The following is a 17,545-nucleotide window of genomic DNA, read 5'->3' on the forward strand; positions in this document are numbered from 1 at the left end:
TCCTGTCTTACTGACTCTTTCGGCTGTTTAAGGGTACCCAGTTGACCTAAAGAGTATTAGCTACTGGAATCGTGCAACACCGACTGCGACAACTTTGGTCACCGAAGTCTGAGCTGATACTAGTGACAGCAAACGAGTGACTCCGGAATGCATCCAGCCCAGTTTTTTGCCGTTATTGCTACCAATACTGTCCTTTCCTTAGCTTATTTCATACAACTTTTTTTTCGCTTTGGCAGTAACCAACTTTTAATACGTGCATACAAGGTGAGCACGAACTCCACCGACAAAATTTCATACACGGCTTTTTATACATGTATACTAGGTGAAAATAAACCCCACCGACAGATTTTCGGAGGTGGTTCATTGATACTTCCTGAGTGATTTGGTGTAAGGGACCTGCGGTCTCCGGTTGCTGTAGAGAGTAATTTTGTATTTACGATTTATTCTGTTTGCTACCCAAATTACTTTTGTTCCCCAGAAAATATTTTCATACCAATGAACAGCTTGCAATATGGAATCATTAAAATGTCTAACTCAGAGTACAGATACAAAAGAACTGTAATGTCATTGCCACTGGTGTCGTGTCAGTTCAGAATATCGGTGGCGCCGTTGGGCCGCTCTTCCGTTGCATTCATTGTACCAACAAACGAGGCGTGTAAAGGCTGACTCTTGGTCAGTAAACCTGTCCACACTACATGCCACTGATCACGTGCAACTGACACAATCGAAAACACAAATCCGAGGCAGAACTGATCAGTGCTGAATGCAAGCTCCAGGACAAAAAGTGGGCGTTAATACTGCCAGACAACAAGTATCGTGACAGAATGGAACAAATTTTAGGGTTGCAGAGTGTTCCACCAGGAATGGCGGTCTAGCCCACGGCTTTCCGGGCGGGAAGGAGCGCGTGGTCCCCGGCACGAACCCACCCGGCGGACTTGTGTCGAGGTCCGGTGAGCCGGCCAGACTGTGGATGGTTTTTAGGCGGTTTTCCATCTGCCACGGTGAGTGCGGGCTGGTTCCTCTTATTCGGCCATAGTTACACTATGTCGGCGATTGCTGCACAAACAAGTTCTCCACGTACGCGTACACCACCATTACTCTACCACGCAAACGTAGGGGTTACACTCGTCTGGTGTGAGACGTTCCCTGGGGGTGTGCACCGGGGGCCGAACTACACAATAACCCTGAAAGAGTGGTTCGATGTGGAGCGGCGGAGGGGTGAAGTGGACTACGGCAGTCTTCGTGGGGTTGTGGACCACTGCTGCTGCAGCGGGGACGGAGCCTCTCCGTCGTTTCTGGGCCCCCGGTTAACATACAATACAATACAATACAATGGTCAATATGGTAGGAACGATTATTCAAAACAAAAACGTCTGGTAAACATGGGATCCAAAGCTCATGACTTAAGAGATCTGAACACTTCAGCTAAGATACTATGACACAAATCACTTTTACTGAAACCTCTTTGCTTTCCAGATTTTGGAAGGAGGTAGTACAGACAAAAACAAGAAAATATTGCTCAGTAAACGGGGACTCTACGACATATACCTTAAGCGCTTCAGTACCAGAGATCTGTTGCACAGCAGCGAAAATGATCAAATGCTCATTGCTCTTAAGGTATGCATTGTAGAGTCCATGTTTATTGCACATTTTTGTTTTGTTTTCAACCATACTACCACATTTCAAAGTATGAAAAGCAAACATACTGCAGTGGAAGAGATTTGTTTCACAGTATCATCTATTAAAGGGAGTGCCTACACTACGCTAGTCCGTCCTCTTTTGGAGTGCTGTTGCTCGGTCAGGGATCCTTACCAGATAGAATTAACGGAGTAAATCGAGAAAGTTCAACGAAGAGCAGCACGTTTTGTATTATCGCGAAATAGTGGAGACTGTGTCACCAACATGATACAGGATTTGGGATGGACACCATTAAGACAAAGGCGTTTATCGTTGCGGCGGAATCTTCTCACGAAATTTCAATCACCAACTTGCTCCTCTAAATGCAAAAATACTTCTTTGACGCCAACGTACATGCGGAGAAACCATCATCATAATAAACTAAGGGAAATCAGAGCTCGCACGGAAAGATAGAGGTGTTCGTTGTTTCCACGTGCTGTTCGAGAGTGGAATAATAGAGAATTACGGTGAGGGTCGTTCGATGAACCCTTTGCCAGGCAATTACATGTGATATGCAGAGTATCCATGTGGATGTAGATCGCCGTTAAGGCATGAATTTTACAGCTCAAATTTACTGGAAATTTTGGTTTAGAATGATTATTCCTCTCATATCCCTGAATATTCAATATTCTTTCGTTTACAAAAGTCCGTTTTGATCGCATACACTGTACAATTCATAATTATTGGTTTCGGCCGTTGCCACCTACAGAACTGTTACAAATAGATAAGTGGTGTAACCAACTAGGTTCAATTAGCTGAACCAAAATCTACAACTGGTCTAGCGATTCGTAAGAAAAATGAAACTATTAACATGCCAGAATGAGATTTTCAATCTGCAGCGGAGTGTGCGCTGATATGAAACTTCCTGGCAGATTAAAACTGTGCGCCGGACCGAGATTCGAACTCGGGACCTTTGCCTTTCGCGGGCAAGTGCTCTACCAGGTAGGATACGAGATACTGGCAGAAGTAAAGCTGTGAGGACGGCGCGTGAGTCGTGCTTGGGTAGCTCAGTTGGTAGAGTACTTGCCCGCGAATGGCAAAGGTTCCGAGTTCGAGTCTCGGTCGGGCACACAGTTTTAATCTGCCAGAAAGTTTCGAACTATTAACATGATAAACAACCACACTTACCACCCATACGTAGCATAAGAATATTCTGATGCAGGTATCAACATCAAAATCTATCGATCTAGGTTCACAGAAGATGCTGGTGATGGCCTGGATACGTCCAGTAATTAAACAAATACATGAGGCCAGTAGAGGGTGCTAATATCAGTGTACGTAAGTAACCAGTATCGTTAATTCTGTACCTGAGATCCTGTATGCGTGGGCACTTATTAAAATTTCTTCATAGAGGAAAATGAGCGTCTGACAATGAAACATCAAAATATATAAAATATGTGTCCTCGGAGTCCTTAGGGCCGGCATTTCTAACTAAAATCTTTCCGGTTTTCACGCTGCGTCAATTCGAATAAAATTTTCGGAAGCTCCAGAATTTTATTCGAATAAACGCTGCTTGGAAACCGAGAAGATTTTATTCAGACATAAAATATGTGGAAACAAAAATCATGCTTAAAATCCACATAAAACGTGTAAAAACTAATAATAGAAAGCTACTAGCCTGGTAAAATAAAAATATATAATTACGTAAAAGTCAGAACAAAATATTTTATTGTTTCTGCAACACAAAACATTTAAACGTAAACGAAAATGTAAGACAGTTAACAAGACAGTGACTGTTGATTAAAATTTCGATAGCTGATGACACATTCGGAGCGGAATCTCTGTGGCACCTCTTCGTGCCTTCTCGGTAAGAAGTTTTCGTTTTGCAGTGAAGGAGCTTGCGAACAAGGCAGGTGGTGGCTGGCGCACACGACCACACACCAGTTTGCTGCGTCATTCGACGCTTCTAAAACTGAATATATCAAAACTGAATATATATAAAAACTGAATGTATCAAAACAATCAGTCATGTTACATTCATTCAGTTCATTCAACAGCAATCCCAGTAGCCATTTTCTTTAAAATTTCAATTTCTCGTTTTGATGCCTTACTTCATCCAAATATGTATCGAATACGGTTTTATTTAGGCTATATGCATATGATGTAGAACGAGTCTTGAAATTTCTTCCCGTCTGATCAATATAAAACATTTCGCGTGTTGGCATTTGATCCTGTAGACGTTAGATTCTAAATATTAGTTAGTGTTATTGCGAACTTTGTGGTGTTGCTCAGAAACAACAGTACCTTTCGTTTTAAACACAATTTTTACTCTCGCTTTTTCTGAAGGATTGTGCAGCATTGTATGACAAAGCAGTAAAAAACTTCTTTTCTCTGGACCTTCTGACTCCTGTCATGTATTTTCGACTTAAGTTTCTCATAAGGGTTAATTACATTACTGTGAAAAATACTTGACTGGAAAGAGACAGCAAATACAAAGGGTAAGAAGTCGTATGTTGCTAGGTCATACAATGGTGCAGTAGCCGAGAGAATAGCACAAGCCTCCAGAAAAACGAGAGAAAAATTGGAATTCAGGCGAAAGGCATCGTTTTTTCTAAGCTACACCACAAAGTTGGCAACAAAAGCGACAAATATTTAGAATCTGGTATCTAGAAGATTAACTGCCAAGACTGCGAAAAGATATAGATTGGTGCGACGGGAAGAACTTTCAAGACTCGTTTCAGAGAGCTTGTATACAACCAAACTAAGAGCGTATTCTGTACACATTTGGATAAAGAAAAGTATATGTCAGGAAATATAGAATATAATATGGCAGTGTTGCATAAGGCATCACAAGGACAGTTATTGAATGTACTGGAGAAATGGAAATTTACGTATACAGAAAACAGAAACTGGGATTACTGCTACCAGGTGCGAAAAGGCTGGACCTTTTTCATCAGCTACGCCATAGGAAAACAAAAACTTCTTAACGAGAAGCCACGAGGCGGTGCCACTGTATTTCCGCTAAGATTGTGTCATCGACTATCGAGATTTTAATTAACAGTCAGTGTCTTGTTAAGTGTCTTACATTCACGGTTATGTTTAATTGTTTTATCACGCAGAAAGGTTTCGATTTATGAATGTCATGTCAGTTGCAAACTTTCTATTCTGATTTTGACACGATTATATGTTATCTACTTTTCCAGGTTAGTAGACTTCTATTATTAGTTTTGACATGTGTTATGTAGATTTTAAGTATGGGTTTTATTTCCACATATTTCATGGCAGTTGATGTTTTATTGTCAGATGCTCACTTTGCCATATGAAGTTATTTTAATTCATGACTACGCATACTGGATTTTAGCTACTGAATTTACGGTACTGGTTACCAGTGTACTCTATTAATAGAGCCCTCTATTGTCCTCAGTTATTTGTATAAATACGGGGCATATCCATGCCATCACCAGCGCGTATCGTGTACCCAGATCTATAGATTTTGACGATTATACCTACATCACAGTACTTTTATCCTGTATATGGCTGGCAAGCGTGGTTGTTAATCATGTTAACATTTTTATTCTTCTTATGTATCACTAAGCCTGTGCCAACTGGATCTAGTTGGTTACACCACCGTGTTTCCGTTTGTAACTATCTGATGATGGGGATGGCCAAAATCGATAATTGTGAATTGTACAATTTATGTGATCAAGACGAACCTTTACAAATAAAGTGGCATAACGTAATCGCAGACTCATGTACGGACTTCATGTCTTCATTTGCTAAAGTGACCATTATTCTCAGGTCACTTTGCATAAAAAATTTCAAAATACTTAAAATTAGACTTTATCCGGCTCCATAGCCGACGGGTCAGCGCATCTGACTCCCATGCGGAGAACACGACCTTAGCTCCTGGTACTGGCAGTACTTTTCCTCTGTGAGAGAACTGCAACAGTTTCGTAATGTCAACTGAGAAGCTGCTTGACTGAGAAGTAGCGGCTCCAAGGTTGACGACCGCTGGCACAGCTGTATCCTGAACCCATCATCTTCCATATTGCATCCTCATGGCAGGACAGGACGGACAATTGGTGTCGCTTCTCAAACTAGTAGGGGTCTGAATACATAAGAATAAACGTCTAAGTTAAACTCATTCCTTACATTCGCATGACGCCACGCGGCAGCGGAGGGCACGTTGCTTGCCGCAACAGCTTGGTTTTTAGGACCTGATCTCCTAGATCTATTTCATTACATTTTTCATCATTTATGCGTTTGTACATACGATATATATGTATTTACAACACTTTTGCAGACAAAACAGTGCTTCTACATCTATCCGCATCGATTGATTACAGCAAAAAAAATAAAAAAAATCGTATCCCTGTTTGTCGCTAAGACTGCTTCCACAATGTTTAACACAGCGTGGTTTGAGAGAGTCTGTTAAGCGAGAGATCTTTTCTCAGACTAAATAATCCTTATTATGACGTAGCCTATCTCTTAGTGGACGAGGGATCGAACGTTTATTTATATCACTTGTAATGGGCCAATGCAATGTGCCTACGAGTTCTGTAGCACTGGAAAAGCGTCCTTCAACTTTGTTATAATCGATCTGTGTGAGTTCTACATGTAAACGGTCGGTGAAATGGATTTGACCACGCGCCAGTATTATTAATACTTTACAGTAAACGTATTGGAAGAAATTAGTGTGCTGCTTTTACGGGAGTAGAACGATCCTGCCGTTAGAAGGGTGATGCAATAACCTGGTGTCAGAGTGATGGCGCCAATATTTTCAAAGCCTGTTGATGCAACGCAGTGGACATGCGTTAATTGATCTGGACGCATGAAGAACGAGTGAAGAGGTTAATTCCGTTTGACACATAGCATGGCTTTGCCCACTATCTGTCGCTCGGGAGAGGGAGGGGTGGTGGGGGGCAGGAGTGTGATCTGTCAATATGATAAAATTTTGGGCTCTCTTTTACATCAAAATCATTGTTCTAAGCCCATAAATTTAATGTTCCTAAGTTGTGCCGCTCATAACCTCAGTTATCATTTTTCTCTCGAAACATACATGTTCTCCCCGACGCTTTTCGGTACACCACATACAATGGGTTTTTATTTTGTGTAGCTATCCAAAAGCCATAACGCCTCTTATTATCAATACGAACTTTTTCCTCAGCGGCTGCTGCTGACCTTTGTGTGTTTCAGATGGACATGGATCACTCGTACGGCGTGGGCTGGCAAGTAAACGAGGCGTTCGAAGTTGCCGTGGACGTCGCAGTCAGGACCTGCAGGAATGGCGAACTATTCGATATCACAATCCACTTCAAAGGTACGCTACCTTAAAACAAGTAATGACTGTATCACAGTTCTGAAACTGTGAACTGACATACTGAGAAAAGGGAGGTTTTGTTCTCAATCAGAAAAATACCATGATTTTGATATACAACGGAAATTTTATAAAGTTCTTTTTGGGTAACGAAACGAAATAACAAGCAATCAAAAGATAATAATTGCACCAAGTGCTCTACATAGATTATTCATCCATATTTTTCTCAGAATTTCGAACAGCTTACACCATTTTGCATTGTCGAACGACTTTTCCTAGTCGAGAAATCCAACGGGCGTTTCTTGATTTTTCTTCAGTTTTGCTTCTAATATCAAACGCAACGTCAGAACTGCCTCTTTGGCGCATTTCACTTTCTTAAAGCCAAACTGATCGTCATCTAAAGTCAATTTTCTTTTCCATTCTTCTGCGTGCAACTTGAATGCATGAGCTTTTAAACTGATTAAGCGATACTTCTAGCACTTGTAGCCTCTTGCTATATTCGGAATTGTGTGGATGATGTTTTTCCGAAAGTTTGATGGTGTCACCAGTCTCATACATTCCACACATTAAAGTGAATAGTCGTTTAGGTGACACTTCCCTGATGACTCCTGTTTCTTTTGTCACGTCATCAGACACGTTTTCCTTGTCGGAGTGGCCTTCAGTGCAATCTTGCCATCTATCTTACCTCTCTCCTGCATTAAACAGTGTGATTCTCATTGCACTCTTAATGTTACCATCCTTGTTTTTAATTTCACCGAAGGCTGTTTTGAATTTCCTATATGCTGAGTCAGTCCTTCCGACAGTCATTTCTTTTTGATTTCTTCGCATTTTTCGTGCAGCCATTTTGCCTTGGCTTCTTGTATTTCATGTTTATTTCGTTCACAAGTTACTTGTAGTTATGCATTCCTCAACATTTTTGTAGTTCATTCTTTCGTCGATCAACTGAAGAATATCTTCTGTCACCCATTGGTTCTTCGCAGTTACCTTCCTTGCACCTCTAGTTTCCTTTCCAACTTCTGCGACTGCCATTTTCAGAGATGGCCATTCTTCTCCAGCTCAACTGCCTACTGAACTATTCATTATCTCTTCATTTTTCAGTATTTCCGTATCCTACTTCCCTTCACACTAGTTCTTCCTAACTAGTCTGTTCATCACTACTAAATTGTGATCTAAGTCTATATCTATCCTTACAATCCAGTATCTGATTTCTGAATTTCTGCCTCACCCCGTATCCTCTGGCCTCCTCTTGTAACCACTGAACAGAGTATTCACTATTCCTAACCGAGTCCATATTCTCCCGTAACCCTTTCTTCTACTCCTAGTCTTAAAACCGCATCTCAGTCCCCCACGACTATTAGATTTTCATTTCCCTTTACGTACTGAATTATCCGTTCAGTATCCTCAACTTTCGTTGGTCATTCAGTCTTTCTCTCATGGTCACCTAACCCTGGTAATCCCCTTCCGGAGATCCGAATGGGGGAATACTCTGGAATCTGTTGCCAGTGGAGAGATTGTCATTACACTTTTTTCAGTTACAGGCAACATGTACTGTACATACAAATCGTCTCTTTAACGCACTATTTTCCATTGCCTTCAGCATTCTCATGCCGTTGACCATTTCTGGTTCTTCCACCTTCTAGGAGCTATTCCCCACCACCTCAATGACATGTGAGTGCCCTGAATATCTGTCCGCTCTTTCGCCCTCTTTGACATGGCCGCTGGCAGAACGAGGATGACAATTTATGCCGGAAGTCATCAGCGGCCATTACTGGTGATTTCTATTTAAAATTTAAGCACTGTTGAAGTTAACCCGGCAGCGAGAATGTTTCGATTACCACACAAAGACGCAAGTCCTAAACCGCCAGTGCACATTTCTGAAATGTACATAGTGTTAAAATATGTATTCCACACTTTTAATGGTGGTAGTTTCGACCGAAACAAGGCAAAAATGGTGAGTAAACTTGTACTCTAAAATGCACACACTAAGAACAATAAATACATGTTCATCTTCACTATTGCCATAAGTGAGTAGGACGTTACATGATACCAACCAGGTTAACTGGTGCAAGGTATCGCCTGCCAGAGGAGGCACCTTTACAACGATGCCTGGAAATGTCGTTCATGCATGATGGAGCACCAGCTCATTTTTTCTTTTTTTTTCGAAATAGTCGTGGACACATCACCTATATATTTAATAGACAATGGATAAGTCGAGGAGATCCAGTACAGTGCTCATTTCGTCCCTCCGACCTTAATTCCTCGGTTTCTTGGCTGTGGGGACATTTGAAATCTTTGGTGCGAGCAAGGTACCAATTACACAGGAACGGGTCATCAGCGCTTGCTAACGCATCCGTGATCAGTCTGGTGTTTTCAGAGAGTGCGCGATTCCCTAATATGTCGGTCGAAAGCATTGACACCATATTGAGCACCTCTAAACAAATAGATGTGTTTTCATTACGTGGCAAGGAGGAACAAGTGGTCATAGCTGATAAGGTACACGTTTTAGGATCCATGTACATTGAAAATATTTTCTTGCTTTGGTCCATACTATATGTCACCCACTCCTTCTTCATTTACGAAATTGTCACTTTGCAGCTGTTAATCTTCTAGCACTGAGACTGACACATCAGTACAAGTTTAATACTATAGGAAAGGTTGATATTAGGTAAAGTTTATAAAAGAATTATAGCTTCCGTAAAATTTTTTACGCATGTATATAGTAGCACAATATTCGACTCTTATATCTTCCTTGTCTGTGGATGAAATAGAGATCCTGGGATTTATATTTCACAGTAAAGAAAAGAAGTTTTTCAAAATGACGGTGTACGATTGTTTATTTCACACTTTTGTTTCATGTTAGAACAACAAAATTTCACAGCGAAAACTCTTTTCCTACTTGTCTATAAGTACGGCTCTCTCATGATGACCACAAATTACAGAGCACGATATCAAGACAAGGAACGATGTTCCTTCACACATACATGTTGCCAGCTACTGAATTGTGCAAAGAACCCGTGCATGGCACACAAGTTATATGCTAGATGTTGACTCAATCACAACTGTAAAGCGACTGAATTGGCGGTAAATTTATTTCAGTATATTATAAAATGATCTTCTACAAAAGGTTATGGTTCAAATTAATATTTGTGTTGCTTTCCTGCTGTTCAGTAGCGAGTAATTTAAACAAAGCTACAGCTCTTAAAGTTTAAAAAAAGTAATGACAAAATTAGTGACATAAATTGTTTTAAACAATAATGAAATACAACATTTGAAATTTTTAATTATGCCACTTGTATAAGGAAGTGTGTATTTAGCTTTGCTAATCATTTCAATGTATTTACGAAAAGTTATGTATGATTTTGAAAAAGACAATAATTTTCTATTTATTGAATAAGTAATTTCCGTAAACAAGAAGGTAAATAATATTTTGGCAAATATCTCGTGTATGTGGCATTTTTGGTAACTCATGTAAAGAGGACCCTACAGGATAACTAACTTCCTTAGGTCAAGCTTAACTCACGGAAATATGTATAATATTATTACGTTATTGATAAATTTAGAGAGATAGAAAACGAATTGCGTAGTTTTCAGGCGAAAATCAGACTAAGCATTACAGAAATGCAGGTTTTTACCGCAAATTTCTATTATCTCAGAAGGTTGTCATACCTTTTTTTTTTTTTTTTTAAGTCTTCAGTCTTCTGACTGGTTTGATGCAGCCCGCCACGTTTTCCTCTCCTGTGCCAACCTCTTCATCGGAGAGTAACACTTTCAACATACGTCCTCAATTATTTGTTCGATGTATTCCAGGCTCTGCTTTCCTCTACAGTTTTTTGCCTTCTACAGGTTCCTCTAGTAGCATGGAAGTGATTCCTTCATTTCTTAATAGATGTCCTAATCATCCGGCCCTTCTCCTCGTCAGTATTTTCCACATACTACTTTTCTCTTCGATTCTGCGCAGAACCTCCTCATTCCTTACCTTATCAGTCCACTTAAGTTTCAACATTCGTGTGTAGCACCACATCGCAGATGCATCGATTCTCTTCTGTTCCGGTTTTCCCACAATCCATATTTCACTACCATACAATGCTGTGCTCCAGACGTACATTCTCAGAAATATCTTTCTCAAATTAAGCCAATGTTTGACACTTCCGTCATTGGTTATTTTGCTGCCTAGGTATCAGAATTCCTTAACTTCATCTACTTCGTGACCATCAGTCCTGGTAAGTTGCTCACTGTTCTCGTTTCTGTTACTCCTCATTACTTTCGTTGTTCTTCGCTTTATTCTAAGTCCATATTCTGTATTCATTAAATTGTTCATTCCATTCAACATACCACGTAATTCTTCTACACTTTCACCGAGAATAGCAATGTTATCAGTGAATCATCATTGATATCCTTTCGCCTTCAATTTTAACTCCATTCTTGAAACTTTCTTTTATTTCGATCGTTGCTTCATCGATGTAAAGATTGAACAGTAAGGGCAAAAGACTACATCCCTTTCTTATATCCATTTTAATCCGAGCTCTTCGATCTTGGTGATCCACTCTTATTATTCCGTCTTGGCTCTTGCACATATTGTATATTACCCGTCTCTTCACACAACTTGCACCTATTTTTCTTAGAATTTCAAATATCTTTCAACGTTTTACATTGTCTAACGCTTTTTCCAGGTCAACAAAACCTATGAACGTGTCTTGAGTTTTCTTTGGTCTTGCTTCTATTATCAACTGCAACATCATAATTGCCTCTCTGGTGTCTCTACCTTTCCTAAAGCCAAATTCATCATCTAACATATCTTCAATTTTCTGTTCCATTCTTCTATATATTATTCTTGTCAGCAACTTGGATGCGTGAGCTGATAAGGTGATTGTGCGATAATTCTCGCACTTGTCAACTATTGCAGTCTTCGGAATTGTGTGGATGATACTTTTCCGAAAGTCAGATGGTGTGTTGCCAGACTCATATATTCTACACACCAACGTGAATAGTCGATTTGTTTCAACTTCCGCCATTGGTTTTAGAAATTCTGATGCAATGTTGTCTATCCCTTCTGCCTTATTTGATCTTAAGTCCTCCAAAGCTCTTTTAAATTCGGATTCTAATACTGGATCGCCTATCTCTTCTAAATCGACTCCTATTTGCTCTTCTATCACATCAGACAAACCTTCCCCCTCACGGAGGCCTTCATTGCACTCTTTCCTTCTATCCACTCGCTCCGCTCTATTTAACAGTGGAATTCCCTTTGCGCTATTACTGTTACCACCCTTTCTTTTAATTTCATCGAAGGTTGTTTTGACGTTCCTGTATGGTGAGACTGTCCTCCCGATAACAACTCCTTTTTCGACTTCTTCACATTTTTCATGCAGCCATTTAGTCTTAGCTTGTTTGCACTTTCTATTTATGTCATTCCTCAGGAACTTATACCTCTACGTTCCTGAATTTCCGTGAACATATTTGAGCTGCCTTCTTTGATCGATCGCCTGAAGTATTTCTTGAGTTTCCCATGGCTGCCTAGCAGTTACCATCTTTGTACCTACGTTCTTATTTGCAACTTCTATGATTGCCTTTTTGGGGATGTCCAGACCCCTGCAACTGTACTTCCTGCTGAGCTATTCCTTACCGTTCTTTCTATAACCTTAGAGAACTTCAAGTGTATCTCAGCATTCCTTAGTGCTTCCGCATCCTACTTGTTTGCCGCATTGATTCCAGCTGACTAACCACTTCATCACTACTAAAAAGTGATCTGCTACTATATCCGCTCCTGGGTACGCCTTACAATCCAATATCTGATTTTGTATCTTTCTCCTACCACGATGTAATCCAACTGAAATCTTCCCATACACGGTTTTTTACAAGTATTGTGATTCATGAACAGAGTATTCGCAGTTACTAGCTGAAATTTATTACAGACCACATTTATTTTTCTCCTATCTCAACCCCTTTCCCAAGCCCATATTCTCCTGTAACCTTTTCTTCTGCTACTTACCCTACATCTGTATTCCAGTCCACCATGACTACAAGACTGTAAACTGCCTTTACTTACTGTATTACCTTTTGAATATCCTCGTATACGCTCCTCTTTACCTCTTCGCCTTCAGCTTGCGACTTCGACATGTGTACCTGAACTGTCGTTGTCGGTGTTGCTTTGCTATCGATTCTGATAAGAACAACCCTGTGATTGAACTGGTCATAGTAACATACTCTCAGCCGTACTTTCTTATTCATGACGAATTCTACTCCCATTATACAATTTTCTGCCGCTTTTTATATCACCCTATACTCAGATGACCAGAAATCCTTGTCTTCTTTCCATTTCCCTTCACTGCTCCTTATTATATCTAGATTGAGCCTTTGCATTTTCTAGCTCCCCTACCACGTTGACTCTTCTGACATACCAAGCCCCGACTCGCAGGACGTTATTCTTTCGTTGATTATTAAATCTTTTTCTGATGATTACTTTCCCCTTCCGGAGATCCGAATGGGGGACTATTCCGGAGCCTTTTACGAATTGAGAGATCATCATGACACTTTTCAATTACAGGTCACATGTGCTGTGGACACACGTTATGTGTCTCTAAGGCAGTGGCTTCTATTGCCTTCCACATCCTCAGGCCGTTGATCTTTGCTGATTCTTCCGCCCTTAGGACAGGAGAGTGCTCTGAACCTCTGCCTGCTTCACCGCCCTCTTGATATGGCCTCTGGCAGAATGAGGTTTATAATAGCTTGGTTTATAATAACTACAACCTATCGTCATAAGAAGTACCTTCCTTAACACCATGTATTTACACGGAATTTATATCCCCCACCCCGGCCATGTACAACGGTTTGTTTTATTATAAAAATTCGTGTCTGCTGTTATTATTATATTCTGTGCATAACTTCCGCATCTCAACTTTTTTAACATTGAGAAATTGAGAAGCATAATTAAAACGTCTCAGTTTTGTCTTGAAGGTTCTGTTTTGGTGCTTTACTGCAATGGTTCGCTTCCGTCCTCACTGTAGGTCTGTACCAAAACCAGTGACGAGCAGACCAAGTTAGTTTCCGTAGCTATCGTTATAACCAGTGTTTTCGTTCAGGCTCACCAGTGTAATTTCAAAATGGGTTTAGCCCTGCGCATTTTGAGACGAATGATAAGTCTGTGGATTCTGACGCTCCTAAGATGCCCGTGAGCAAAGGTAGGTCAGAATTTCATTGGCATACCTCATCAACTCCGGTCACAAAGTAGCGGCAGACACAGCAGCTTGGATGTCTCATCGTCGTGCTTGCCGCGTTGTTTTCCAAGTTGAGATGTAATTTTTTTCCGTAGGTCCGGGAGACCCGGCGCCGCGTGACGAGTACCCCATGTTCAGAATACCGGCCAGACACGACTCCGCTTTAGGGGGCAGCGGCAACGAGACGGCGTCGTGGCAGGACGCGGCGCGCCTCTGCCGACAGCGGCGCTCCCACCTGGCGGTCGTCAACACCATGGAGGACCTCGCCGCGCTCACCGGCTCTCTCGACCACCGGTCGAGGGCCTACATCGGAATTCGAAACCACAAGGGAGCCCTCATCGATCAATACGGTAACCTTCCAGCACTTTCAGTTCTATGCTCCGCACAGCTCTTACTGTAACGACTACCTTACCGCCCGTTGCTACACGCGCGTGGACTGTAATGACCTGCAGAGATTTTGTTCTTTATGGTCGATTTTTTACATACTTTTCCTTTACTTTACGTCTATGGCCAAAAACATTTTGTTAACAGATTACGGGTTTCGGTCTTTAATGACCATCATCAGATCTGTTTCATAAAAACAAAGTCCTAATATACTGCAGCCATAGTGGTATCGTCAAATGTTAAATGCGGAATCAGCACCAGCATCGTCAAATACATATAAATAACATCACGTGACTGACAACATGACTCGTGCATGTGATGTTATTTATATGTATTTGACGATGCTGGTGCTGATTCCGCATTTAAGATTTGACGATACCACTATGGCTGCAGTACATTAGGACTTTGTTTTTATGATACAGATCTGATGATGGTCATTAAAGACCGAAACCGGTAATCTATTAACAAAAAGTTTGTGGCCATAGACGTAAATTAAAGGAAACTTATTAGATATACGGGTCACTGTTTTTTCGCGACGATGTCGCAGCTTGTGATTTTTTATATTGTTCACAAATTGCTACAACGTCTGAGCTTTTCAAGCTAATTAAGGTCATGTAAGCATGGTCTTTTCTGAATGAACTTCTATTTCCATAGCAATTTTCATCCTCTGACAAAAATTTCGTTATATCAAACCAAGATGTGAAATACCAGTTTTCTTAAATTTAGCTTTAAATTTTTTAATGTAATTAAATATTTTCTTAAAAATTTTCATCCCCTATTGTACTCCCTTAAAGGCTGAATTTCCAGAAACACTGAAACTCATTCTTTTTTTTTCTGATTTCTAACCGGGAAGTCAAATATCAATTATGAAAGATGTAGCGCTAAAAATCCTTTAGTAGTTCTTTAGTAAGTATTTGTTTTAAAAACTACTTTCATTCACTATTTTACCCCTTAGTAGTTGAATTTCCAAAAACGCTGAAACATGGATTTGTTTATTTCTGACCGGGAAAGCAAATACAAATTTTCATAGGTCTAGCTCCAAAATTAACTGCGACATTTTTCAAAAAACGTTTGATCCCCTATTTCACCCTCTTAGGGTTCGAATTATGAAAAAAACTTTTTAAACGACGCTTACAGTATAAGATCCATCCCTTCTCCAAATTTCAAGTTCCTGTCCTTAAGTGTCTGCCTGGGCAATGACGAGTCAGTCAGTCAGGAAGGGCATCGCCTTTTACATCGATACTGAGAAAAATAAGACATCAAGTAATGTACAGGGGATGGACAAAAATAAGGAAACACCGCGATAAATGCATGCTTGAACATTCGTAGATGCATATGATAGCCAAGCCTGCACGATACGGTTTTGATTTGACCCAGAACTGCACCACTTGTTCAGTGTTCTCATTACGTTGCAATTAGTGTCAGTCGCGCTCAGAACAACGTTCTGTGTATCACAAAAGCGAATTCGAGTGTGGAAAAATTATTCATGCTATTATAGTAAGTCCATCCGTAATAGTTTCACCAGAGGTGTTTCACGCCTCAAAGGGCACCCTGTCGAAGTTTTATACCACATACAGAAAAAGCGGAAAAAGTACCGTCCATTAAGTCACTAGGGGGTCGGAAGTGTTTACTGAGTGATTGTGACAGGCGCTTATTGGAGAGGATTATGACGAAAAATAAGTGGAGGACAGCTGTAGGTCACTGCAGAACTGAATGTCCCACTCGCTAACGCTGTCAACAACAAAACAACCCGAAGGATGCAAGCAGAGCTGGAATTCCAAAATAACTCATTAGTGATGAAAATATTAAAATGGTGCCGAGGCCATAAAATCTGGACTATGGAGCAATTGAATAAAGCCATTTCGTCAAATAAATCTTGTTGCACACTGATTCCATATTCTGACCGAATTTACGTCCAAACGAGTGACACATGTCGGGGATTCGGTGATGATTTGGGCAGCCGTATTGTGGTATTCCATGTTCTACGCGATTACTCTGCAAGGTAGCCGTAATGTCGAGGATTATGCGATCACTTAAGCACATGAGATCCGTCCCATGGGACACTGCTTAGTCCCCAGTGGTGATGCTGCGTTCCAAGACGACAAGTTTCCAGTTCACACAGTTCGAATTGTCCAGGTTCTGGTTTTGTGAACACGAGGATGAAATGTCACATTGTGGTCTCGCCTGAAATTCCGTCTATTTTGCAGAAGGAATGGTGTAATATTCCTTGAAAACCATAAAGGGCCTTTATTTATCCATTGAGAGAAAAATGGAAGTAGTTTTGATGTCAACAGGTTTCCTGTGCCGTATTAGGCATGGTAATATGTAGTTTCAACACTTTTTTTCATCCTCCTGTACGTGTAATGGTAAAATCTTGTGAGTTCTCAGGCCGCGTCAGTATTCTGTTCCAACTATTTCAATACTCAACATTTCGAACTCTGCTATTTCCTTCACGTTTCGACTGGATGGCTGACCACTGCCGAAAGAAAGTCAACTGAACACATTCAGCCCTTTACTTATTTGTTTCGTTTTACTTGAGTTTGTTTGTATATTTATCTTTTTGACTTATTTACAAAATTTGATACTATACTATAGCACATAAATAAATTAAAAATAACGTTACTGTAGCCCTGCGTCACTATAAATGCTAATAAAATCAGTGATAAATCAACTCATTTCATTAATATCGACTTTCGACTGTAGCACTATCAAGACTAACATAGAACAGCTAGAACATTATTTTTAACTTATTTCTGTTCCATAATAATATCAAATTTTGTAAGTGCTTACAAAATACTTCTGAATTGCAAAAGGAGTGCCTGACTGCCTCCACACTGCTTTGGCTAACGAACTGACGTGTGGCTGTGACAAAGTAGAGTGCTATTTAAAAAGTAAGATTCGATCTGTCGCGAAATGAAAAATGTTTTATTTGAACAGTTAGATACAACTTCCAGCTAATACATACAGTCGCTGCTACGGCTGAAACATTTGTCGTAGTATTGTACCAACTTTCCAA

General features: G+C 40.4%; 1 protein-coding gene across 2 annotated transcripts in view; it reads left to right on the forward strand.

Moving 5' to 3' along the window:
- The window catches only part of LOC124595817, a 54,339-nt gene that overhangs the window by 26,953 nt on the left and 9,841 nt on the right, over positions 1-17,545 (forward strand). For both annotated transcript variants that reach the window (XM_047134711.1, XM_047134710.1), the window contains exons 3-4: positions 6,814-6,937; positions 14,241-14,495. In XM_047134711.1, coding sequence (XP_046990667.1) covers positions 6,814-6,937; positions 14,241-14,495 — 379 coding nt within the window. The remainder of the gene's footprint in view (positions 1-6,813; positions 6,938-14,240; positions 14,496-17,545) is intronic.

This window comes from Schistocerca americana, chromosome 2, assembly GCF_021461395.2.
Source record: "Schistocerca americana isolate TAMUIC-IGC-003095 chromosome 2, iqSchAmer2.1, whole genome shotgun sequence".
Classification (NCBI taxonomy): Eukaryota; Metazoa; Arthropoda; class Insecta; order Orthoptera; family Acrididae; genus Schistocerca; species Schistocerca americana.